At 38.4% G+C, this 27034-nt stretch overlaps 2 protein-coding genes and 1 long non-coding RNA gene across 3 annotated transcripts in view; 2 read left to right on the top strand and 1 right to left on the bottom strand.

The window, feature by feature from the left end:
• Nucleotides 1-2144: 2144 nt before the first annotated feature.
• LOC142145102 (uncharacterized) lies at nucleotides 2145-8676 on the top strand. Its single transcript, XM_075204552.1, has 4 exons — nucleotides 2145-2414; nucleotides 7662-8103; nucleotides 8204-8263; nucleotides 8669-8676. The coding sequence occupies exons 1-4, from the start codon at nucleotides 2145-2147 to the stop codon at nucleotides 8674-8676; spliced, it is 780 nt and encodes a 259-aa protein (XP_075060653.1).
• A 2022-nt stretch (nucleotides 8677-10698) lies between these two features.
• LOC142107363 (uncharacterized) lies at nucleotides 10699-12918 on the top strand. Its single transcript, XR_012679952.1, has 3 exons — nucleotides 10699-11712; nucleotides 11911-12034; nucleotides 12443-12918. It is a non-coding gene; the product is annotated as an uncharacterized LOC142107363 (long non-coding RNA).
• An 11304-nt stretch (nucleotides 12919-24222) lies between these two features.
• The window catches only part of SLC5A5 (solute carrier family 5 member 5), a 31807-nt gene continuing 28995 nt past the window's right edge, over nucleotides 24223-27034 (bottom strand). The window contains exon 15 of the mRNA XM_075190750.1: nucleotides 24223-25187. Within this exon, the coding sequence (XP_075046851.1) occupies nucleotides 24987-25187 (201 nt within the window). The 3' untranslated portion in view covers nucleotides 24223-24986. The remainder of the gene's footprint in view (nucleotides 25188-27034) is intronic.

Here is a 27034-nt window from a genome sequence, read left to right as displayed (position 1 = left end):
CACAAGATAGCCACAAATGAATAGGATTACTGAGTGATGCTCAGGGATATTCCACAGAGAGATAGTAGGTTAATTTGCAGCAGTACACTTGGAAAGATGGTAGCGATGATCTGCAGTAGTTACCACTAACGAGTGGAGCAGGTATTAGGTGATTTGCAGCAATACACTTGGAGAGATGGTAGCGATGATCTGCAGTAGTTACCACTAACAAGTTGGGCAGGCAAGAGGTGAGTTGCAGTAATAAACTTGCAGAGATGGTAGCGATGATCTGCAGGAGTTACCACTAACGAGTGGAGCAGGTAGTAGGTGATTGCAGCAGCACGCTTGGAGAGATGACAGCAATGAACTGCAGGAGTTACCACTAACGAGTGGAGCAGGTAATAGATGATTTCCAGCAGAGTGCATTAGCTGCTTCCAGGCCAGGAGTCTTAACGACCAGAACCAGCACTAAGAGAAGCTGGGAGGAGCCTTATAAACGAGAGGTAACCAATGAATGAGTGATGCTCAGTGATAGTCCACAAAGAGATAGTAGGTGATTTGCAGCAGTACATTTGGAAATATGGTAGTGATGATCTGCAGTAGTTACCACTAATGAGTGGAGCAGGTAATAGGTGATTTGTAGCAATACACTTGGAGAGATGGTAGCAATGAACTGCAGGAGTTACCACTAACGAGTGGAGCAGGTAATAGGTGATTGCAGCAGCACACTTGAGAGATGACAGCGATGAACTGCAGGAGTTACCACTAATGAGTGGATTTCCAGCAGAGTGCATGAGCTGTTTCGAGGCCAGGAGTCTAACGAGAAGAACCAGCACTAAGAGAAGCTGGGAGGAGCCTTATAAATGAGAGGTAACCAATGAATGAACGGGACAGGTGAACACAGGTGAGATGATTGTCTGCGCATGTGCAGAGTCGATTGCTGGCCTGACAGCCAAGGAAGAAGCAGAGAATGAGGAATGAATGATGCTCAGGTTACCGGGTGGCAGCCGTGGGTAAGCGGTGTGTGACAAGTATTTACATGAACTCTTATCCCATATGCGGTATTTTAAGGCGTTAATAGCGTTCTTTTACATGAATCCTTCTGCCTCTCTGCTGATCAATGGCCTAACGGGATCTAAATTAAAGATGACATGGGGAACATGGTATCACAAACGACCCAGATACAGCAAACTGAACAGCTCTCCGTGACTGGCATCACCTTAGTTAATTAACAATGAATACACCTTTTCTGCCACCACAAATGATTTATTATGGTGTCCTTGCGTTCATCAGAACCACGTACTAATGTTTCACACTTAAATCACATACATATGTAGCATGAGCCGCCCTGGACTTCGTAAGTTCACAAGGAATCACGGAAGAATACGCTAGATTAAATATGTTTAATCTGAAAAATATTTCCAAGGCTTATTTACAAAAAGGTAATAAACAAACATACATTAGGCTGTACATAAGTTTCAAAAAATAAAATAGAAAATAGAATCAGAGTACTACTTACGACGTAGTCTTGCTGTGTGTGAGGGAACACAAAGAAAAGGATGGGACATTTCAGTCTTGATAGACCCCTCATGAAATGCACACCTTATTGTAGATTTTAAAACCTTCCTGCAAGCTCTTCACCCCTACCTTAGGAATTTACGCTTTCAATTAAGTCAGATTGATTCCCAAAATTTCACAGAGTTTTCCCGAAGTAAATTATCTATCACTAAGATATATGTTTGGGCACCTCAGAGAATCTCTCGCCTCTGGTCTTTCTGCCTGGCTAAGCCTAACTCCTCTGCATACACAAACTACTCAGATATCTGTCTCTGGGCCTGGCTGCTTTCAAAAGACCATTGACACTTGCATAGGTCAGGTCAGTTAACCAAATACACTTTGAAAGGTTACATAAAATATTCACAGTGTTATACATAGATTCAACAGAAAATAAGAAACAGTCATTAGATATACTACGTCAAGAACGGAGAGGAAGCCCTCTATCTCCACTCCTTTTCAACTTGGTGTTTGACCCAATGCTCAGGGTTCTGAAGAACCGGGACCTTTTAGAAGGAATCAAAATTGGCACAAAAGAACTTAAAATCATGGCCTTTGCTGATCATGTTATGCTGTACCTGTCCAATCCGTAATTTTCTCTTTAACCCCTAATGGATAGGATTAAAGAATTTGGCTTGGTCTCGGGATTCATGGTCAATTTTGATAAGTCAGTGGCTATGTATCTTCAAAGAGGAGATGTGAGACCATCGTGGGCGGCAGACGTTGCCATACAGCTTTCCAAGGATATCTCCTTACTGTATCATATCAATATTTCCAAAGCCATAACAGCAGCTGAACGACTTGAGGGGATGGGACAAATGCTGTCTTTCCTTTGGAGGCAGATTAAAATTGATCAAAATGATCACATTTCTCAGACTTCCGTATTTTGTTCAGGTGCTCCCAGTGCTACTAACCTGCTCCGACTCTGCCAGATTGGATTTGGCTTTCTGAAAATTTATTTTTAAAATTATTATTCCCACATGCATTTCCGTACTTCCCTTTGCTTCGCAATCCTGATTTTCTAGACTGCATGGCTTCCTAGTCCTTTGCAACTTGGGCACCTGGGCATACACTTGATTCTTTTTTTGATAAATAGGTCCTTACAGAGACCTGAGACTCATGCTTAAGCATCAGATATTTTACTCTCTCTCTGCTCCTATCCCCTAGCATATATTAGATTTAGTGTAGTCAAGATGAGCATAAACTAATGGTGTGATATAACTTTATGTTTCGGAACAGGTTGTAACAATGTTCTCTCCAATGGGTTATCCCAATCATGTGGAGATAATCAGCGCCACTGAGTGTATTCACATAACTCTACAAATCAACAGAAGTTTAAAACCACATTTGGATGAATAAACACATTGCACGAAATAAACAATTACAAACATATATAATGGAAAGAATACTTCTATTCAAATGACGAGATCCATATGTCACAATATTGTGATCCTTCCCTTCGTGTTATTTTGAAGTGATGTATTGCATGTGAAAAAATAAACATATAACATAGTGTGACATTGTTTAAACCCAATTATTTTTACATAAACAAGATAGAGTTGTTGAAGAAAATATTTTTTCTTAGACGTGATTCAATCCATGATTTGTTCCACCACAATTTCTCTCCTATGTGGTTCTACTTACTAGACAATTAATAACCAATCGCCTTCAGTGCTCAAATAATTTCAATGTGAAGTGACGTCTGGTCCGTCACCAGCCAAATCCTTAAGTGAAAACATTTACAAGAGGAAAATTCATAAAAGACCTGCTATCAAATTTATTTAGATCTTTTGTCTTCCCTCTATGCTGAGAATTCCTTCCAGGTATTATCCCTCAGTGTACATATGAAAAAAATATAATATGTTTTTCAAAAAGACCTGTCCAAAGAGGTTGAAAAGCGTTGGTGGAAAGGGCAGTAAAATCTGGAACTAACAGGACCCCATATATGCCATCTGAAGTACCAGAGGAGTGGAGATTGTGCAGATACCCCAGGGATTCTCAGCATGTATAAAAAGTAGGTACAACGAAGAAGAAACAATAAAAAAAAGCATAATAACAATTTGATCGCTTACATAGTAGTCCTTGTAGTAATAGCACAACTAATAAAGAGGTTTACAAGTAATTAAAAATTAGCACATCAGTCCGTTGTAGACAGCGTAGTTGGGAGGTCATTGATACACATCCTCAGTTCATACCAGGATGTGTTATGAAAACTTTTCCAAATCTGAATCCTATGAGAATGTGGGAGAAGATCTATCATACTCCCAGGTGTCAAAAATTGTCTCACTTTAGTCTCCTTAGTCAAGGAGGCTACAATCCAATCCATGCGGAGGATATGGTATAATTATTCCTTAAAAAGTGAAAATGGGGGGGGGGGATTATTCTGGGCCCTGACCTGGAGGACACTCTTTCTGGCCGCCGCCGAAATGGCCAACAACACTTTCTGATAACCTTTACTGATCTTACACTCTTTTGGTAAAATCCCAAAATCACCCACTCTCGCGACAGAGGGGCGAAGGTCACCAAGTGAGCTATTGAGAACCTCCATACCTGGGTTCAGAATTTTTTAATAAGTGGGCAGTCCAAAAAACAATGTGTTAGGTCCGCCCGAGGAGAGCCACATTTGGGGTAGCAATGAGAGTCTGAAAGGCCAAGCGGCAGGAAAGATAGAGTTAAGCCCTGTGATAAATGTTAAAAGAAAATTCTGCATATGTCATAGCTGGTAATACTCTAATTGAGGCATCTTATGCTTTTAATAGGATATCAGGAGTTGGATCAGGAAATCTATCTTGCCATTGATATAGGCCTGTATAGATTTAGTGTAGTCAAGATGAGCATAAACTAATGGTGTGATATAACTTTATGTTTCGGAACAGGTTGTAACAATGTCCTCTCCAATGGGTTATCCCAATCATGTGGAGATAATCAGCGCCACTGAGTGTATTCACATAACTCTTCAAATCAATAGAAGTTTAAAACCACATTTGGATGAATAAACACCTTGCACGAAATAAACAATTACAAACATATATAATGGAAAGAATACTTCTATTTAAATGACGAGATCCATATGTCACAATATTGTGATCCTTCCCTTCGTGTTATTTTGAAGTGATGTAATGCATGTGAAAAAATAAACAGAACATAGTGTGACTGTCACGGGCACTAGGAGTCTTTGCCCAGGATATCACCAGCTGATGGACTTACCAGAGTAATATAGTTGGTAATATGGTTCTCTGGTAGCAGGGTGACAACGGAACAGGAGAAACAGCAGATGGTGAGAGAATGCTCGAGGAAAGTCTATGACTAGCAGCACTGGTAAAGAGTAGATGACTGTACACGAGGAACTAGATGGACAAGGAAACGTGAGGAAAGTCAGTGGTCTGCGTATAGCAAGTTGTACCACTGCTATAGTGAGGAGGAATGTCCAGGAGTAGCGAGGAGGTAGTGAGAGTCAGCGGTCTGCATATAGCAAGTTGTACCGCTGTCTAGGTGAAGGAATGGAATCCAGGTGAAGGTAGGTAACAGGGAAGTCAGTGGTCTGCGTATAGCAAGTTGTACCACTGCTTATGTGAGAGGATACTTGAAACTGGTGTCACAGGGAACAGGAGTCAGTGGTCTGCATCAGCAAGTTGTACCACTGCAATATATATGTGAGGAGGGGCACGAGGAGATGAATGTAATGCAGAGTATACACGGGGCACACAGAACTTGATCCCACGATGATATCCACAATACAATGATAACTGAGCAGCACTGCTTAAGTATACAAAGTCACAATAACTATCCAGGCAATAGGAAACAAAGTCAATGGTAGCAATAGCCTCAGTGGATAGGAGACTCCGGAGGAGAACACAACTCAGTCCAGATGGATATGCAATACACAAGCAAAGTCAATGAGAAGTATGCATACCGCGGTTCAGGAGAGCAGGCTGTCAGAGAGACGTGCAGGGATACCTGAACGGCTGAAGGCCGGCAGGAGGAGAGACCACTGGAAGGTGGAAGCGGTAATCAGGTTGGTGCAGCGCACGGCAGGTAAACCAGCATGAACGAGGCAATACTCAGGAAGCAGTAGTAAGTGGAACTAGAAACATGAAGAACATGGGAGAGTTGAGGCGGTCTGATATCCAGTAGTAGAGATGGAAGCAGCGGAGCGCTGACACGATGAACACAGGAGAGTTGAAGTGAGCAGGAACTCTGTAGAAGCAACGGAGGCAGCGGATAGGAATCAGCTGGTTGCAGACACGATGAACACAGGAGAGTTGAAGTGAGCAGGAACTCTGTAGAAGCAACGGAGGCAGCGGATAGGAATCAGCTGAGTGCAGACACGATGAACACAGGAGAGTTGAAGTGGTCTGGAAACCACAATAGAATAAACGGGAATCAGCAGGAGCTGAATACACGAGGAACACAGGAACACCTTCAGAGGCTCATGGGGAATGAGACTCCAAGATCAGGCAACCAGGTAATGATCACAGGTGGTTTAAATAGGGAGGGTTGTCTGATCATCCAATCAATTAAAAGCAACAGGTACTGAAGGCTTGATAAGGGCTGCACATGTGCAGACCCTCAGGATGGCGGACGGCCACGGTTCCTGAATACACGGGAAGTAGCACTCACAGTCCGGTGAGTGACAGTGACATTGTTTAAACCCAATTATTTTACATAAACAAGATAGAGTTGTTGAAGAAAATATTTTTCTTAGACGTGATTCAATCCATGATTTGTTCCACCACAATTTCTCTCCTATGTGGTTCTACTTACTAGACAATTAATAAACAATCGCCTTCAGTGCTCAAATAATTTCAATGTGAATTTATGTCTGGTCCTTCACCAGCCAAATCCTTAAGTGAAAACACTTACAAGAGGAAAATTCATAAAAAGGCCTGCTATCAAATTTATTTAGATCTTTTGTCTTCCCTCTATGCTGAGAATTCCTTCCAGGTATAATCCCTCAGTGTACATATGAAAAAAATATAATATGTTTTTCAAAAAGACCTGTCCAAAGAGGTTAAAACACGTTGGTTGGAAAGGGCAGTAAAATCTGGAACTAACAGGACCCCATATATGCCATCTGAAGTACCAGAGGAGTGGAGATTGTGCAGATACCCCAGGGATTCTCAGCATGTATAAAAAGTAGGTACAACGAAGAAGAAACAATAAAAAAAGCATAATAACAATTTGATCGCTTACATAGTAGTCCTTGTAGTAATAGCACAACTAATAAAGAGGTTTACAAGTAATTAAAAATTAGCACATCAGTCCGTTGTAGACAGCGTAGTTGGGAGGTCATTGATACACATCCTCAGTTCATACCAGGATGTGTTATGAAAACTTTTCCAAATCTGAATCCTATGAGAATGTGGGAGAAGATCTATCATACTCCCAGGTGTCAAAAATTGTCTCACTTTAGTCTCCTTAGTCAAGGAGGCTACAATCCAATCCATGCGGAGGATATGGTATAATTATTCCTTAAAAAGTGAAAATGGGGGGGGGGGGATTATTCTGGGCCCTGACCTGGAGGACACTCTTTCTGGCCGCCGCCGAAATGGCCAACAACACTTTCTGATAACCTTTACTGATCTTACACTCTTTTGGTAAAATCCCAAAATCGCCCACTCTCGCGACAGAGGGGCGAAGGTCACCAAGTGAGCTATTGAGAACCTCCATACCTGGGTTCAGAATTTTTTTTTTTGGCAGTCCAAAAAACAATGTGTTAGGTCCGCCCGAGGAGAGCCACATTTGGGGCAGCAATGAGAGTCTGAAAGGCCAAGCGGCGAGAAGGATAGAGTTAAGCCCAGGGGTATTCAATTGTCCGCTTATTTGCGTAATATATCGCTAATAAACGGAACAACGTAGATCGCAACAATTCAACTTCCCGGAAATGACAGTATTCAATTGTAATACCAAACCCAGCACCTTATCGCGTAATATCCTTCTTCTATGAATTTCTTTTTTTTTTACACTTTTCCCCCCGTTCGCAATTTCCCACCCACATTTCTATAATAAAAAATAATGAAGATATCAGCAGTGGAGAAGAGTGGCAGCATGGAACAGAGGAAAGAGATTGAGCACAAGAAAGAAGAAGACAGAGATTCCTTCTAAAAGTGTCTACCAGACTCTCGCAGCAATCTACAGTGGCTGAAGAAGATGATGATGGGGATGATCCTGAGGAGGGTGGTAGTAACATCACCAGAGCACCTCGATTCTCTGAGCAGCAGAACAACATCCTGGTGGACAAGATAGTAACTAACTATGATGTACTTTATGGTAAACGGGCACATGTCACAAGTCATCAACAGAGGAACCAGATCTGGCGTCAGATCTCTGACACGGTGACTTCTTGTGGGCAAGTGCCAAAATCTGTTGAGTATTGCAGGAAACGGGAATGCAAGCGGATTGTAAAGAAGAAGATGGCTGCGTCCAAGAGGCATGCAAAAGGAACTGGTGGTGGCAAACCTGCAAATATCAGCATGAAACCCTGGGAAGTGAGGCTGTCTGAGGTCCTGGATCCTGTGCTCGTGGAATGTGCTGTGGACAAAGAGGAACCTTCAACATATTTATCTGAAGGTATGTATATATGTTTATATCTATGATGATGTGTTTATTCATTTTTTTAATCTTTTTTTTTTTTTTAAATAATTTTAAACACTGTTAAATTTAATTGTAGAGCCAACTTCCAAGCGCCCATCTAAGAAAAGGTCAACAGGACGTCCTGACAGCAAAGTTGGTAAGTGTTTTTTGTTTGACTATATTCATACTTATATATTGGCAGGCACACACATGTACACACACACACACACACACACACACACACACACACACACACACACATATTTCATGTCTAAAGTATATACACACACACACACAAAAATCCTATGTTATAATTGCCCAGGGGTCATTAAGGGGTCATGTCCATTAAAATCTGTATACATACAAACCAATATACAGATAAAGCACCCCACGGAAATAATAACATAAGATGTGGGTGTGGGTGTATATACTGCAGCCAAATGGTTTTTTAAATTAGAATTATATATATTTTATATGCACACATTCTCAATCACCACTGTTTTATTTATACTCATTCATCTTTATCTAAAATATACCCATTGTGGTTATATTTTTGATAAAGATGAATGAATAAACCGAAAACAGGTGATTGTGAATGTGTGCATATGATTTTATATATATATATATATATATATCTTTCTTTGTAGGTGTGTGTGTGTGTATACATATATTAAAATATATACACATACATACTATGGTGTAACAGACAAGAAAACAAACACACACATACACACAAACGTGTACGTTTTAGACTATAAAAACAGTATATTAAAGGTAGACGTGTATATATAAGAGTGTTTATTAAGATATAAATGGATCAATATAGCCATTGGGGTTATATTTTAGATATTGATCTATTTATATCTTAATAAACACTCTTATATATACATGTCTAGCTTTAATATACTGTTTTTATGGTCTAAAACGTACACATGTTTGTGTGTTTGTTTTCTTGTCTGTTACACCATAGTATGTATGTGTATATATTTTAATATATGTACACACACACATACCTACATAGATATATATACATCAACATATATAGATATATATGTATTTATATATATATATATCTATATGTGTGTGTGTGTAGATATGTACAGATATTTATATATAGATATATAAGTATGTGTGTGTTTCGATGTATGTGTTGGTATGTCTAGTGTGTATATATATATATATAATGATACTGTCAAAGAAGGCATATAAAGGAGGAGTTTGGTCTCGAGCCATATCTTTTTTTAAATTTTTTATTCTAATATATTTAATTACATGGGCCCTGATTCATTAAGGATCTTAACTTTAGAAACTTATTTAAGTATCCTGGACAAAACCATGTTACAATGCAAGGTGTGCAAATTAGTATTCTGTTTTGCACATAAGTTAAATGCTAACTTTTTTTTCATGTAGCACACAAATGTCAACTTTAAATTGTAGAAATAAGCCATCAACTATTTTGGTGTGCTACATGAAAAAACAGTCCGTATTTAACCTATGTGCAAAATAGAATACTATTTTGCAGCCCTTGTAACATGCTTTTGTACAGGAGACAAAAATAAGCAGTTTCTAAAGTTAAATCCTTAATGAATCAGGCCCATAGTTAACAAATTTTTATTTTTAACCTTTTTGTCAGGGTTCAATTTTGAGTGTCAGGCAAATTTTTTTTTTATAAATATATGTATGTGACTCATTCAATCAATATCTAAATATCATTTTTAATTTTTTGTTTTTCGGGTTGTTCAAACACAGAAAGACATCACACTCTCTAAGAAAAAAAAATCACGTGTGGCAACAACAGGTATGTATGATTAATGTTTTTTTTTTGTTGTTGTTTTTTAAAAAAAATAATATATCAATGTCTTAATTATCTTAAACAAACCTATTTCAAACAGAAATGCAAAGAAAAAGAATAATTGATTCATCAGTTTCTAGATTGACTAACATCATTGAAAAAAGAAGAAGAGGTTGGTTAAAAAAATAAATTTTAATTTATTAAAATCCTATTTTATGCAAAATTTTAACATTGCTTAAGATTCAGAGACTGTGTTAGAAGAGCAGCCATGTACCTCAAGGACAGAATTGGCGTCAGTGCAGAACATTTCTGAATCAGTTACAGGTAAATGATAGTCCAATATACAGTCTACAATCAACATTGCAATGCATTTTTTTTTTTATTTGATAAATATTTCAAATTGTAAATATTTGAAAATAATATATTAATATGTTGGTGATGAAATAAATCATTTACAATTTTAGATTATAAAAGCAACATATCATGTATTATTGTTTAGCTTTAGAAAACCGGAGGGAGGAGCAACAAGAGACACGAGCTGCAGACAGTGATGTAACCCATATTTATGATACTGAAACATGTGATTTTGCGGGAAATGGTTAGTAAAAATTCTCTTTGGACAATGTTTGTAAGTATAGTGTTTTTTGTTAAAGGCATTTGTCAAAGCTGTGGTGTATATATACAGTGGTGTGCTATACCGTCACTTCTCCTACTGCTTTAATAGTAAAACTATAAAATCCATTCAATTTCATTTTATATACCGTCACTTCTAAATTTCCACTTTGCAGCTATTTCTAAATTTCATCATAGACCACTGGTTAAAGGTATATAGTTTTGCCGTTTAGGATAGAAATCAATCGTTTTGTGTACCTAGCAGTACATTTACATCCTCATTACAAAGTGCAATGTTCATACTGACATTATCATACTGACAAATGTAACTAACGTCATTTAATAATTTAATTATGTTTTATTTATCCAGAATCTGAAGATTCCCATCAGTCTGTTTCTGCAACGTTTTCACCAGAAATTCCTGTGGTTCAGCGTAAGTGTAGAGTCATAAATTATTTTTTTTTTATTTATGTAAAACAATATAGCATCTTTCTATATAAATAGGTGTATGTATGTGTATATGTTTATTTAAAAAAAAAATAGCTACAACAACAGCTTTTGAGGCCATGCAGCAAACATTTCAGCGTTTGGAAGACACCTCACAATCAAGAATGCAACGTGGAGAAAGTGCACCTTCCACATCTAGTTTTTCTAGAATTACAACCTTTGCAAGAGAAATGGAAAACTCGCAGGAAGTGTTTAGGAGAACAATGGAAGACAACATGAGGGGAATCAAAGATGCCATTGTTGGACTTTCAGAGGAAATGTTAAAACAGAGGCAATTACAGATTAACACCAATAGAGACATTGGCACTATTCTTTCTGGAATCTTAGCCTCCCAAGAGAGAATCGAAGTGAGTATTGGAAGAATTTCCAATACTCTAGACCAAATTTCTCAGAACCAGCAACAGACTTCAGCAGCCAATATCCTGATAGCCACCAACCTTCAAAGTTTAAATGAAGAAATGCGATCAAGAAGGCATTTGGAAAATCTTTCGGTTAACTTTCCAGAGTGGAATCTGTCAGGAACCATCCCTCAAACAGGACAACATCAAAGTGCTATAACCAGCTTAAGGACCCCAGAAATACCGTTGGATTTGACAGTGCCGTCTGCAAGGCCAAACCCAGAAAATTTGCAATCTGCAAGAAGACTTCTATCATCATCATCATCAGAGGATCCAGTGATGCAATCTACCCCCAACGTAAGTCAATTTTAATCTAATATTTTTTTATTATCTAATAAAATGTCAAATACTTATTTATTTATTACGTTCACTAACCCAATCTATGGTCATATTTCATATTAAATAATTAGTAAGACACATGTAACCAAAGAAACAAAATTTAGTAACAATATATTTCTTAAATAATCTGTTTTTTTTCTAATTTATTTTTTTCAGAAATAAAAGAAGATATAATTGATCGATTTATAAATTTGGAGCAACAAGTTTAAAAAGTTTTCAACGTTTGAACATTTTGAAATATTTAATTTTGATGATCACAATGAACATTACATGTAAAAAGGTATGTATTTAGATCTTTTTAAAAGTTCAGAAAGATATAAATTTATGTTATATATATATATATATAGATAGATATATCTATATATACATACATACACACACAAACATATATATATATATACACACACACATATATATATACACATAAACATATATATACACACACACATATATGTGTGTGTGCGTATATATAGGTATATAATGTATATGTATATATTTTAAAAAAATATTTTAACATTTTTTAGTTGAAAATACACAAAGTTAGTGTGAAAGTAATCCTTCAAATAGTGGAACAATATTTAACAATGGTAAGTGTAATATATATTTTTGTTTACATTAATCTGATTATGTTACATTTTATATTATTAGATATTATATTTACAATTTTTCTGTTGTTTAAATCCCTTAGACAAAAGATTTAATAATTATCCAACGGTCTATGCTACGAATCATGATGTAATCACAAAGAAGAACTGAAGACAAGAATTTAGTTTAACATATAATTAACCATGGTATGTTATTGATATATAAATGTATAATACATTTTTTTTTATATATTCTATTGTTTTTTACTATTGTAACAATCATTGTAAAATATTTTCATTGTTAATGCTATTGATGTTAACAATGAAAAAATAATACATAGTTACAGAAAGATTATCACTAATTTTTACCAGATAATACTTAATACTGCTGAAAATTAAAATAGGATTGATTGTCAATGATGATAATGTTGAAATTAGAATGTAAATGTATGTTAAAAAAAAAAAAAATTCACACAACTGAAGAGGATATAAGAACTACTGTGAAAAATACAAGAAATTGAAGAAAAGCAAAGACCACAGAAAACACAAATAATTAATGATAGAGAAATTATATTGCATAAAGAAAAAAAATGTTAATTATTAAAAAATATGTTATTTTTTTCTTTAAAACATGTGTCTTTCATTATTATAATCTATATAGTTAACAAGGACTTTCCTCTGGTTTAATTGTCCTAGGTAGGCCAAGTGGCATATGTATGTATTTAATTAATTTGTTTTGTCCAGATTGACCTACCTTCAACACTTAACCGAGCCATACCTTTTTCTGAGAAAACAAATTTGTAATGATTGTTGTACAATATAATAGAAAAAGAAATATTTTTTCAACACATCAAATTGGTTATAAAAAATGTATTAATACATTTTAAAGAGTGATTAACTTTTTTTGGTACAACAAAACAGTCATTTCTCTTATAGTTAAGATTTGTGTGGTATTTTAACAGTATACATTATATATAACAAAAAAAAACCAATACAAGTGGGTCAATAATCTATGCACTATTCAAAATCCAGCCGCTGGTTCCGTCTGCAATCCACAGTCAAATGGTTGTGACAGGAACATATTGGAGTAAGTGTGAGTATGTGTCAGTAGTGATACTTTACATAAGGTTGCATTACACAGAACATAGCATAGTGCACTTTAAAAAAGATGACACCCACCTGGCCAATAGAGAGTGCTGGTAATGTGTGTAGACCTCCAACAAACTCCACAGCTCATCCTTCAAATCTTAAATAACTTAGTAACATTAAACTTAAATTAAAAAAAATAAATATATATAAACAAAACCTTTAACCGAACGCTGTTCAACGATTTTTTTGAGATATCTCCCACTAATTAAATTACAGTCCTGAAAAAAAATAAAAGAAAAAATATTAGTTATTATTTAAATTATATATATAAAAAAAATTATGACATAAAGAAAATTCACACTTACATGAAAAAAAATCCGAAATTAAACGCTGGCGCTCACGAGTTCCTGTTTCCCGACCAAATGCTGCGGCTGAAGAAAGGTCTTGATCCTGTAAAACATCAGGATCTATCTCTACCTCCAAATTATTTGCCAAACAGATATTGTGCAGAATGCTGCAAGAAATAACAATAAGGCAAACTTTTGATGGTGAGTACAGAAGCGCACCGCCGGACCTGTCCAAACAGCGGAACCGGCTCTTAAGTATCCCAAAGGTATGCTCAATTACACCTCTGGTGGCTATATGTGCCGCTTGGTACCTTCTTTCAGCTTCAGAAATTGGATTGGACACGAGTGAGCAACCAGGGCCGGCTCCCATATCCTGCATCACCTAATTAAAAAAAAAAACATTCATTTTATTACTGTTCTTCACATTTTATAAACAATTATTAATAGCGGATACGTTGATATAACTTACCCAGGAGCCATCCATGAGGAAAATCTCCCTCCTCAAACCTCTTGAACAGTCCTGAATTTTGCAAAATAAAAAAATTATGAGACGAACCAGGGAAGCCAACACAAACGTTTAGAATTTTTTTTCTGGCATCACACACCATCTGTACATTCATGGAATGGAAGTGCTTTCGGTTTCGAAAACTCTTCCATTCTGTGCGGAGGTGTGAGTGCCACATGGGTGCAATCTATAGTAAGTTCTTATTTTATTACACTTTATACTGTGCTGGAAGGTTGGGGCGACGGATCTCTCCTTTACTTGGATCTGGACAGATAAGCCTTTAAGGGATTCTGTATTGGAGACTTTGTGATGAGACATTTGTGAGCACCCACGCTTTTTCCGGACCAATTGGTTTTGTTTTTTGATTTTTGTTATTTTTATTGATTTTATTGTTGTGAATGCTATCTGGCCAGAAGCATTTTGTAATACACACTTTTAATTACTGTGTTTTGTTATTTGTCTGTTTTTGTTTAGCGCCTAGGAGTTTTTTCTTTAATCTTTTATTGCACCCAGGACGTTTGGCATACGTGCCACACTATAAAAATCGGATTTGACCTACCGCCAATCTAATTCAGACTGTGGGAATTTTATAAATTCCCTAGTATGTTTTTTCATGGCTTTAAGGACCTGGAACAAACTCCGTGAAAATGTGGGTTGGGAGAAACCCGCAATTACAGACAATGTCGGTTGAAAAGTTCCCAACGCTAAGAAATGCAATGCCCCAAGCAGCTTTGCCAAGTCAGGCACAGCATGGTTTATGGGGACTGTTGGTTCCAGGTCCTCTTTAAGGAGGTCATATAAGCAATAAATTGCATCTGAGGATAGGCAATATAATCTTATCACCTCATCCTCAGGGACCCCATCGAGGAACCGACGTGTGCAGTACAGACGGGGCCGTGGGACCCGACGCCTTGCATCAAGTAATGGAGCCACAGCATTCTCTCCCTCATTTGCAGCCACATGCACAGCTACATTCTCCTCTATTTCAAAACCATTTCCTTCCTCTCCCCCAACTAGCAAACCAGCATGTGCATATTCATAAATACATGCTGCATACATAAACTGCCAAACGGTAATAGAAAATGCCTTTGTAAATTTGAAATTTCTATTTAAAAAAAATAAAATAAAAAATCAAGTATAAATTAACTAGATCAATACAGGTAGATATAAAACTATTAATAATTTAGAAAAAAAATTAGAAATACAAATCCAAACAGTTGGCTCAGTCAACAGCTCTGCAAAGTCTTTTTCTCAGGCCAGTTGACTGGGAAATGTAACTAATGTTTTTAATTTTAATCCACTGGACTATACCATTTGCTTTTTTCAAAACGGGGTGTATTTCAATATCATTTTAAAAACTTTTTTATTTTCATGGGATTAAAGTTCTTTTTAATACACTTATATCATCATTTGAGAGAAGTTAATAGTGTAATATTAACAAAAAAAACTATTAAAATAATTTTTGAAACTAAAGAATACATTAACGCTTTTAAAACACCTTCAATGGTGCGATTGAAAAAATGACTAAACGCGATTTTATTGTACATGCGGTAACGCGATAATTTACAATTGAATAGCCTGCCTGCACTTGTTCTATAGACTTGGTGAGAAGGTGAGAATTTGCGTAACATAGTTTATTTCCGACTTAAACACGTAAAATAAGGGGAATGGAATTGTGTGCACTCTATGTTAACGCTAAAATGCGTAAAATAGTAGCGATATCGCAAAATCAAGGGTAATTGAATACCCCCCAAAAGATCTAAAGAAATTTGATAGCAGGCCTTTTTTATCAATTTTCCTCTTGTAAGTGTTTTCACTTAAGGATTTGGCTGGTGACGGACCAGACATCACAAAATTATTTGAGCACTGAAGGTGAATGTTTATTAATTGTCTAGTGAGTAGAACCACATAGGAGAGAAATTGTGGTGGAACAAATCATGGATTGAATCACGTCTAAGAAAAAATATTTTCTTCAACAACTCTATCTTGTTTATGTAAAATAATTTGGTTTAAACTATGTCACTGTCACTCACCGGACTATGAGTGCCTCTTCTCCCGTTGTTAGGAACCGTGGCCGCCCGCCATCCTGACAGTCTGCGCATGCGCAGCCTCTATGAACTCTTCAGACCTGTTGCTTTTAGTTAATTGGCTGATCAGGCAACACTCCCTATTTAAAGCACCTGTGGTCAATACCTCGTTGCCTGTTCTTGGAGTCTCATTCCCTGTGAGTCTCTGAAGGTGTTCCTGTGTTTCCTCGTGTCTTCAGTTCCAGCTGATTCCTCGCTACGGCATTACTGGTTTTCAGACCGCTTCAACTCTCCTGTGTTTCATCGTGTCTTTAGTCCCAGCTGATTCCTCGCTACTGCATTACCGGTTTCCAGACCGCTTCAACTCTCCTGTGTTTCATCGTGTCATCAGTTCCAGCTGATTCCTCGCTACGGCATTACTGGTTTCCAGACCCCTTCAACTCTCCTGTGTTTCATCGTGTCTTTAGTCCCAGCTGATTCCTCGCTACTGCATTACCGGTTTCCAGACCGCTTCAACTCTCCTGTGTTCATCGTGTCTTCAGTCCTAGCTGATTCCTGACTACTGCATTGCCGGTTGCCTGACCGCTTCAACTCTCCCGTGTTTCATCGTGTCTACTATTCCTGCTGACCTCCGCAAGAATCATCATTGCTCCTCTCGTGTGATGTTCTCTGTGTGCTTCACAGACACGGATTACCGCTACCACTCTCCTGTGGTCTCTACTCGTGTCGGCGTTCAGCCGCTCAGCTATCCCTGTGTTTCTCTTGTGACAGCCTGCTCAACTGAACCGCTTATCTTTTATTGACTTTACCAGCTTATTGCATATCCGCTTGGACTGTGTTCTGCTCATCTACGGAGTCCTCTATCTCACGAAGTTATAGATGCTATTGACTTTGTCTCATATGTCCTGGATCTCAGTAATGACTTTGTATCTCCAAGCAGCGCTAGTCATTTGCTATTGTATTATATATACCATTGGAATCAAGTTCCTTGTGCTCTCCGTGTTACCTTTGATGCTCCATTCATCTACCCTAGTGCCTATCCTCACCTATATATGCAGTGGTACAACTTGCTGAACGCAGACCACTGACTCCCTGTTTCCTATTGGCACCAGTTACAAGTTTCCTCACTATACGCAGTGGTACAACTTGCTATACGCAGACCACTGACTTCCCCGTTACCTACTTGCACCTGGAACCTGCCCCATCACTACAAGCAGTGGTACAACTTGCTGTACGCAGACCACTGACTTCACTACCTCCTATCTATCCCTGGACATTCCTCTCACTATAGCAGTGGTACAACTTGCTGTACGCAGACCACTGACTTTCCTCACGTCTTCACGTCCATCAAGATCCTCGTGTTCATATTGTTTAACTCATAACCTGTTACTGCTAGTCATAGACTTTCCTCGAGCATCCTCTCACCATCTGCTGATTCTCCTGTTCCGCTAGTCACCCTGCTACCAGAAGACCACTGCGTGCATACACTACTCTGGTAAGACTACATCTGGTGATATCCTGGGCAAAGACTCCTAGTGCCCGTGACAGTCACACTGTTATATGTTTATTTTTTCACATGCAATACATCACTTCAAAATAACACGAAGGGAAGGATCACAATATTGTGACATATGGATCTCGTCATTTGAATAGAAGTATTCTTTCCATTATATATGTTTGTAATTGTTTATTTTGTGCAAGGTGTTTATTCATCCAAATGTGGTTTTAAACTTCTATTGATTTGAAGAGTTATGTGAATACACTCAGTGGTGCTAATTATCTCCACATGATTGGGATAACCCATTGGAGAGAACATTGTTACAACCTGTTCCGAAACATAAAGTTATATCACACCATTAGTTTATGCTCATCTTGACTACACTAAATCTAATATAGTCCTTTCGTTCTTGAAGTCGATGCCTCCGACGTCGGTGCTGGTGCCATCTTATCTCAAAAGGACCCTCATACTCATCACTTGCATCCGTGTGCCTACTTTTCCCGTAAGTTCTCTTCAGCAGAAGCCAACTATGACGTGGGCAACTGCCAACTGTTGGCGATTAAATGGGCCTTTGAGGAGTGGCGACATTGGCTCGAAGGCGCTACACATCTAATTTCTGTTATAACGGATCACAAAAACCTACAATACATACAGTCGGCCAAACGCCTAAATCCCAGACAGGCCCATTGGTCGCTATTCTTCACCCATTTTAATTTTGTGATCACCTACCGACCAGGTTCTAAAAATGTCCGAGCAGATGCTCTGTCTAGAAGCTTCTTGGCACATCATGTTCCAGTTACAGATCCAGAGCCTATCATTCCCTCTTCCACAGTCTATGCTGGGTTAACCCAAGACCTGTGCATCACGCTTCAAAGGTTTCAAAGATTAGCTCCTGATAATACTCCGGTAGGATGCTTATTTGTCCCAGTTCATTTAAGGAAAGTGGTCCTTGCTGAAGCACATGATAGTCAGACTGTTGGACATCCTGGAATTTATAAAACATTGGAAATCCTCTCCCGCACTGTATGGTGGCCATCATTGTCTGCTGACGTCAAAAGTCATGTCCTCTCTTGCGAGGTTTGTGCCAGGAATAAAATCCCCAGGACTCATCCAGTAGGCCAGTTGGTCCCATTGACCATTCCTGCAAAACCTTGGACACACATGTCCATGGACTTTATAGTCGATCTGCCACCCTCTGCGGGACACAATACCATTTGGGTCGTGGTAGCAAAATGTCACACTTCATACCGCAAACCAGGCTTCCTACCACTCGTGATTTGGCCGTCCTGTTCATCCAACATATTTTCCGTCTCCATTGACTCCCTACTGATATCGTTTCCGATCGTGGTTCCCAGTTCATAGCACAATTCTGGAAATCCTTTTGTACCCTTCTCGGAATCAAGATTAGTCTGTCGTCTGCATACCACCCTCAGTCTAATGGGCAAACTGAAAGGGTTAACCAGTCCTTAGAACAGTTCTTACAGTGTTATACTTCAGAATTTCATGACAACTGGTCCTCCTTGTTACCCTAGGCGCAGTTTGCCTACAATAACTCATCTCATTCATCTACTCAAACCTCCCCGTTCTACTGTAATTTTGGTTTTCATCCCAGGTCCAATTCTTTATATTACCTCAAATCTGCTGGTATCCCGGAGATTCGTTCCACAGCCGCTGATCTCAAGGTCATCTGGAAAAAAGTGCAATCCTCTTTAAGACGGGCCTCATTTTCTGCAAAAAAAAAATTTGGATCGCCACTGTACCACCTGCTCCTTCAAAGTGGGCCAGAAAGTGTGGCTTTCTATGCAAAATATTAAGCTCAGGCAGCCTTGCAAGAAACTGGGGCCTAAATTCATTGGTCCCGTCCTCATTATCAAACAGATTAATTCTGTAGCCTTCAGATTGAAAATTCCTGCTTCGTTGAAGATACCCAACACGTTCCATTGCTCTCTGCTTAAGCCTGTGCTATACCCAAATCAATCCCAGCCTTCGAGTTTGCCCGTGCGGAATACGAACAAACCACAAAAATACATCATTCAGAAGATTCTCGACTCTAAAAGAGTGCAGGGTCAGGTGCATTTCCTAGTACAGTGGAGGAATCGCAGTTTAGAGGAGTGGTCCTAGGTCCCGCGAAGACGACTTCATGCTTCAAAACATCTGAAGGAATTTTTCAAAAAATTTCCTAAGAAACCTGGGTGTCAGGGTTCCTTAACCCCTCCTCAAGAGGGGGGTACTGTCACCACCCGCGGCGGCTCGCTTCCTGTGCTCCCCGGCCGTCACCATGCTGAGGCAACGGTCGGATGCCCTGCAGTGTAGCGCCGCGTCCCGGCAACAGGGGACAGCCTGGCGGCTATTAAGCTTTAATTTATTAATTAACTGTCTCCTGGGAGTAATTGCAGAGCTAGGCTCTGATTGGTCCACCTGTGTATTTAAGGCAGTGAGGTCTGCAACCTCACTGCCGGTTATAGCTCTCTGTGATCAGTTCTGCTGACCTGCTCTGCTCCTTGTTCCTGTCCTTTGGATATTTTGTTGGATTGCCTGTGTATGACCCCTTGCCTGGATTTGGACCCTGCCTGTGTTTGTGACCCCAACTTCTGGCGTGTTTACCGACTTTCCTGTTTGCTCGTGACCCTTGACCTTGGCTTGTTTATTGGATTCCCTGTCTGCTGTAGGCCCTCGACCCTTGCCTGGACTTCACTCCGCTTTCCTGGGTTCTTCCCAGCCGGTACGCACCTCACGACCCTCTGCTAGTCTGCGGCCAAGTCTGTCCCCACCACTAGGGGCTCCAGTGAACACCAGACTGGCAGAGCAGACTCCGGGTTGTGTTGTACCGGCTAGAGGGGTTCCTAACATTATTAATGTTTGTTCCCAATTGTAAAGCGCTACGGAATTTTCTGGCGCTATATAAATAAATGATGATGATGATGTCCCACTTTTATCTCTGTGAAAAACGATGCTACTCGAATGGCAGGCAAATCTGAGCTAGGAATCCTTTCGTGCTTGCCATCATAAAACAAACGTTGCAGTAATTTTAGGCTCCTGATCAAGAATGGAGGCTGACATTTGTTGTTTCAAGACAGATCTGATATTCTGTCATCAGGTGATTGAGTTGGCAAATAAATCATAGGGTGCATCAGCCACACAGGCCAATCTCCATTTCATGTATCTCTGAATGTTGTTGATAATCTTTCCCAGTGTGGTCCGTAGTTGGGCACAAGCACAAGGTGCTGGCTGTTACCAGGAGAGAACCACTTGGCTGAGGAAGCTTTCAGAGACACTCCAACTCCAGCTTTGTTCTGAGAGGATGGGGTATTGAGAGACAAAGATTAAGTTTTTGGAATAGATATGGTAGAAAAGTAAGGGGTTGAAAATGAAGTTGATGGGTTGGAGAAGGTACAATTGTGAGGTGGCAAAACTGATGTTTATGGAGAAGCAAACAAACAAGATTTTGAAGCACAAGCAAGAAAACATAAATCCAAACTTTGTTCATGTAAAGCTTGGAAAGAGTGAGGGCTTTATAAAGGCTGCATGCTTTTATTGTGTAAGGTGGCAATGTTGCAGATGTCAGTGTTGACACTTCTACCTGTCATCAGTAGTCAGTATTGTGATGAATCCTCACTATATATGGCTCATACTTTTCTTTGTGAATGTGCATGCCGCTGGAATTTTATCTACAGTACCTCACCATTGGAAGTTGCAGACCATCCAACCTGTTGTTGATTGATAATTTCACAAAACAAATCAGATAATGGATATGAAATAACTACATCATCCCCTTCACTCCCTTTCACAGTATTTTATATTTTCCTGAGAAACCAGTGATTGCAGTTTGGGATGGTTGGATAACAGGTGATGTATAGCTCGATTCCCCTTTTAATAGATTTCAAGATTAGCAAAGTGACCTGTGAATCACTGAAACAAGAAGCATTTATTCTCACTAGTTCTGCAAATCGACCTTTAGTAGATTCTCCCCTACTCTTATATTACCAGCCAATCATCACTGTGATTATTATATTAAAAATAAATGACAGCTAAACATATCTCCCTACTGCAGATTGTACATTCTATTATTTTATTTTTAATTAGTAAACTATACATTTATATAGGGCTGTGCTCCCATGGTATTTGGACTACTATACATCTCTAAATTTTGAAGAAAAGATATTACTTTATAAAATATTCCCTAGTAGCGATTAAATAGAACACGGTAAAATGGAAAGGCTAGAAGAGGGTATATAAATTCCTACAAAAATAACCCTCTTCTATGGAACATTTATTATAATAGCCTTTTGTCACTAATAAATGAGAAGATAACTTATCCAGCAATACTTATATAATGGATATATAATCAACATTCAAACCCATCTCCAAAAATAGTCTCTCTGGAGAGAGGGGGAAGGCTGCAAAACAGCATGCCCCCCACCAATAGGTGCACGAGCCTGAAGCTGGTTTGAAGGAAGCTCATGCTCGTAGTCTCCTTTTTGTAGTGGAAACCAAGCCGTTGGGGCTGGTTGAGTATTTGGTTGGGGATGTGCTTCCTGTTTTTTTATTTATTACTGGAGGTTTTACAATTTATTTCAATGGATCCATTGATTTTAGAGGGGATTCTGCATGTAGTGCATGCACTAAACTAACACTGAAATGAATGGACCATTGCAAGTAACTAGAAAAGCTGAGAGATTTTTAAAACATCTTTGGTGTAATCAATTTTTTAAAATCAATTGAAATTTATACAAACTGCATGAGTCTAAAAGAAAATCTCTGTTTTCCAGATTAGAACTTGTATTTGTTTGGGGGGAGGTAATTTTTAGTGATTTTGATCCATTTAAAATCGGTGGCGAAATTGATCTTTTGTAGATTCCCCCATTGCATTTTTATGTCACATAGTTCCAAAGAAAGCTGCATAAATTTAACCCACTGGTGTTGAAGAAGATTTTTATGGGAAGTTCCATATATCTACATATATATAATATATGTTGAGGGCAGATGCCACAAAGAAGTGTAATTATGTAGTCTGTAGAGGTTATCAAAGAGTAGTGTCTGTGTTTTGATTAGTGGTCGAACATCAAGTTATACGCATCAATAATTTTAAAAAACTCCACACGGCCAATGGTGCCAGAATCGAGTGGTTTATGAGTGACATAATGTAATTTTCTGGCGGTGCCCCCACACTAAGTGCTAGCCACTGACATAAAGTAGCAGCAGTTGGGAGCTTCACAGTAAAGAAGCTGCTGGCGATAATGGACTGTAAGTGTGGTGCTGGGCCATGATGTCACATCCCAGCCTCACACTCCCAGTGTGACATAGGATCCCCCCCAAATGTAAGAAGATGTCAGGGGCAGGTAGCATCCAAAGAAGAGTATGGTAGCATCTGAGAAGGGGGAAAGGCGCTGCTTATAACATCCCTGATTCCACCCAAATCTGAAAAAATAGATTTAGGTGAAATCCAGATAAAAAAAACCCTTTTTTTTTTTCACTTACTTTTTGCTGCCCAACACCATATCTGCCCTATATATCTGACATATATGACGAAAAGAGTGTAGAAGGTAAATAAGTGTTCATTTAATATTTTAGTTCACCGAACTCTACCCAAAACTAAAAAGTTATCTTTTTAAGGATATGTACACACATCTATCAGAACCACTGTGAGAGTACCTGACAAGCGCACACAGAATGAATATGAATACAGATTATGAATACAAATAATGAATAAAGATTAAATATATTGGTTAATAATTACAATGTTACTCTGCATAGATAATTTATTAAGCATATGTATTGTGCAGACAAATATAAGTACTCCCACTTTTGGTCTTAGAGAGTGCTTACATGCAAACACTTTGGAAGACCATTTGCCGGATTTCATGCATATACATATGCATATACTTTTCAGCTACAAATACTGCTTATTAATGTTTCATTGAGGTCTTAAAAAGTAATCACAGTAAGGTGACATCAGGACAGACTTTAATTCAAATGTCAGTTATATATATTTTTAGGTTTACATTACATTAGTAAAATTGCACCTACAAACGTGTCTTCTTTTTAAAAACAGAATTTGTATTATGGGCTTGCAGTTTTGCAGCTTAAGAAATTTGTCCAAAATGTGTCTGTAGTGATTAAACCAAAGATGATTTGGAACTAGGGCTAGTAAAACTTATAATCAACAGAGGAATTAATGGAACCATTGGGTAGGAAGAACAAACATTGTAAGTAACAAAATATCACTGGAAAAACTGTCTTTGGTAGTAATAAGAATAGATAAAAGTCAAAAACATTGACTGTCTAACACAAAACACAAATACAGAACCAGCCTTCAGCTCATAAGCCCAGTATCACTTCATGAGGATTTTACCAAACAAGACACCTGGAACTTAACAGGGTGTCGGACAAAAGTTAGGCTGGAGAGAAACACAGCATGTGAAACTTACTTGAACAAGATAACAGAAAGACAAATTGGGATAAAGTATAGTGCAAATGAAGGGATTACAGACAGTTCACTGAAAAAAAAGTACATACAACCAGGGACGTAGGGAATAAAAACATAAGTTAACATAAATAATGGACAGGGAGCAAAGAAAGGCAATAAAAACTCAGATGAAATGTAATAATTACGTGCTATTAAAATTGATTCTTGAATATAGCAAAAAAACACCAATGTGCATACATACACTCTAAAATAAAAAACACGTTTAACAATTTATGCAAAACAGGATGTATTTTTCCCTTTTATGTATTCTAAAGTTTCCCATTAACTGTTAAAATGCTGTAAAGATTTGCAAAAACAAATCAGAAAATTCAAAGCTGCACTACCACCTAATAAAAGGGATAGTACAGAGTTTCCACACACCTAGCTGGAGCCCTGGGAGCTCCTACATACAGCCAGTTTTTTAAAATGATGACTGGGAGGGGGGTGTCTGATTGCAGTTTGTGATTGGTCCATCAATTCCCCCCGGCTTTCAGCTAGGGCTGTAAGAGGAGTGGAGGATGGGCTCTGGCTAGGAGGTGGGGCTCTGCCCTACTAGTTCAATTTTAACTCAACATGTAGAGAATGTATAAGTTTACATAGGCTTGATGTGGATTTAGAAAATACAGCTGGTATCTACATTATATACCACTAGTCTAGAATATCTCTTGTCCGCTTTGTATATTTGGTAGCTTCTATGTCCGCACTTTCAGGATAATCTATATGTAAGACTCTTTGTTAACTTTGTCTCTAGTCCAAAAAGTAGTGCATGGATTCTCTGCAACACTCTTCCTCTCCTTCTCCAGGTAACAGGTGGGATCTGGATTCAGCATGAAGTCATTATTCTCAGATTTCAAGAATTTGGGGTTAAGTTGAAATGTAGAACAGTGAATGTTGATCTTGTCTACTGCCTGAGAATCCTAGAGTTATAGTATATCAGTCAGTCATGCATTTTCAACTCAACACTTCAAATACATGAATATACCCAACATATAAACATCTGAAAGCTTCAGTTAAGCCCTATACAGTATGCTTTTGTAATGTTATTGTTTTTTCATCATTTTCCACCTGTTGAGTACTTCGAGAAAACTTTTGTCTGCTACAGATTTCTTATAACATCATTGTCACATTATTGTATTTTAGTTCAGAAACTGATTTTCTTTTCAAGTTATTACTGTTTTTATTATTAATAGCCGACCATTCTACTAAGACACAAAGTTAAACAACAGCATCTGGATTCCTGAAGATAGAAGGAAAGGAAAGGGTGGATGATTATCAGTAAGAGGGAGTTTGTGTAGATCTAGTTGTTTTTCTTATTTATGTTGTTTTATTGGTTTGCTTTTGTTCTTTGAGTCTATCTGCTTCAGCTTCCCGACTTTGACCTGTTTGCGCATCTGGTTTTCTACTCGCCTACATTAGTCTTGTCTGTCTTCATGCTCCTCTATCTTTTGGTCCCAACTGTTCCTCTCAGTCCCAGCCTCTCAGAGCAATTTCTTTACTAGCTTCTGGTCATTTTGTGCTAGTCCCTACTATGTCTAACCTAATTTTCCAATCCTTATTCAGCATAGTTCAGCAGTATCTGAGCACGTCACTGGGTCTTGGTGATATGATCTAAACTGTGCCTGCAAGCATCCTCCCACTAGCATTCAGTCACCATGCTACTCCTACACTGACTGCAAAAGGAGGCACATGGTTATTGATTGATGTGTGACACAATCAACATTCAAGCCATATACTGTATGTTGTTTGCTTCCTTATAAAAAATGGCAGCCATAAATTATCAACTGTTATTTACAAATTACTATTATTTTTTATGGCTGGAAACAAGCAAAAACCATCATCGCTTGGTACTTTATTTCTTGTTCATTTTCTTTTTTGATCTGCAGAATAAGACCATAGTTCAGCTTTTGTTTTTTTTTAAAATGGAAAACTCAGACACAACTGTAGCAAGACATTTATTCATATAACTTCATGCAAATCTCCATGAATCCAGGCAGTCTAATCCAACTGTTACAAGGCTTTATTCTGTCTAAGGACACTTGCACTTGCCGATTTCCTCTGTTTTGGTTTATAAGAAGAGAGCAGTGGTGAGGCAGATACACATATAGACATCATTGGTCTCTTTGGAATAACAGACTAACAAATGCACTTCACTGAAGTGGATGTCATAGCAGGGACATGTGAGAGTAGGGAATTTTCTTCTTTTCACCATTCCTGTTCTGACATAAGCCACTCTAACAGGACTTTGTGCATAGTCAGTCCGTTATTCTATAAAGATCAATGAACTCTATGGGCCTGATGCAGAGCTAAATACCCATTTGTAGCGTTAATCTCGGGATGTACTGATTCCCCTCGTGGGCAGTGCCCCTGCATTTTAACTTAACATTTTAGTATCTGTTTCTGACCATAAGTGTTTTTGTTTCATTCCATTTACACTAGGGCCTGAGAATATACATCGCTGGTTCATGTTTATCTTATTTTTGCATCAACAAAGAATTCCACCAAAAACTGATATTAGTGGAGGATTCACACAAAGTCCAACAAAAAAAGTACCCACTCCTGTGCAGAGTGGCATGAATCCACACTAGCTCCTGCTTACACCTAAAGAGGCGTGATGGGTGCGGGGGCATTGTAACATAAGCCGAGTACAGTAAGGGTGTGTTTGCCTTTTACAACCATATTATTTGCACCAGCCTACGGGATAATGCAAATACACATTAATGGTAACCAGCAATAGCAAAAGTCGCTTCTGACTGATTACAAAATT

The sequence above is a fragment of the Mixophyes fleayi genome, chromosome 1 (assembly GCF_038048845.1).
Source record: "Mixophyes fleayi isolate aMixFle1 chromosome 1, aMixFle1.hap1, whole genome shotgun sequence".
Taxonomy (NCBI): Eukaryota; Metazoa; Chordata; class Amphibia; order Anura; family Limnodynastidae; genus Mixophyes; species Mixophyes fleayi.
This window is presented reverse-complemented; position numbering and strand designations above follow the sequence as displayed.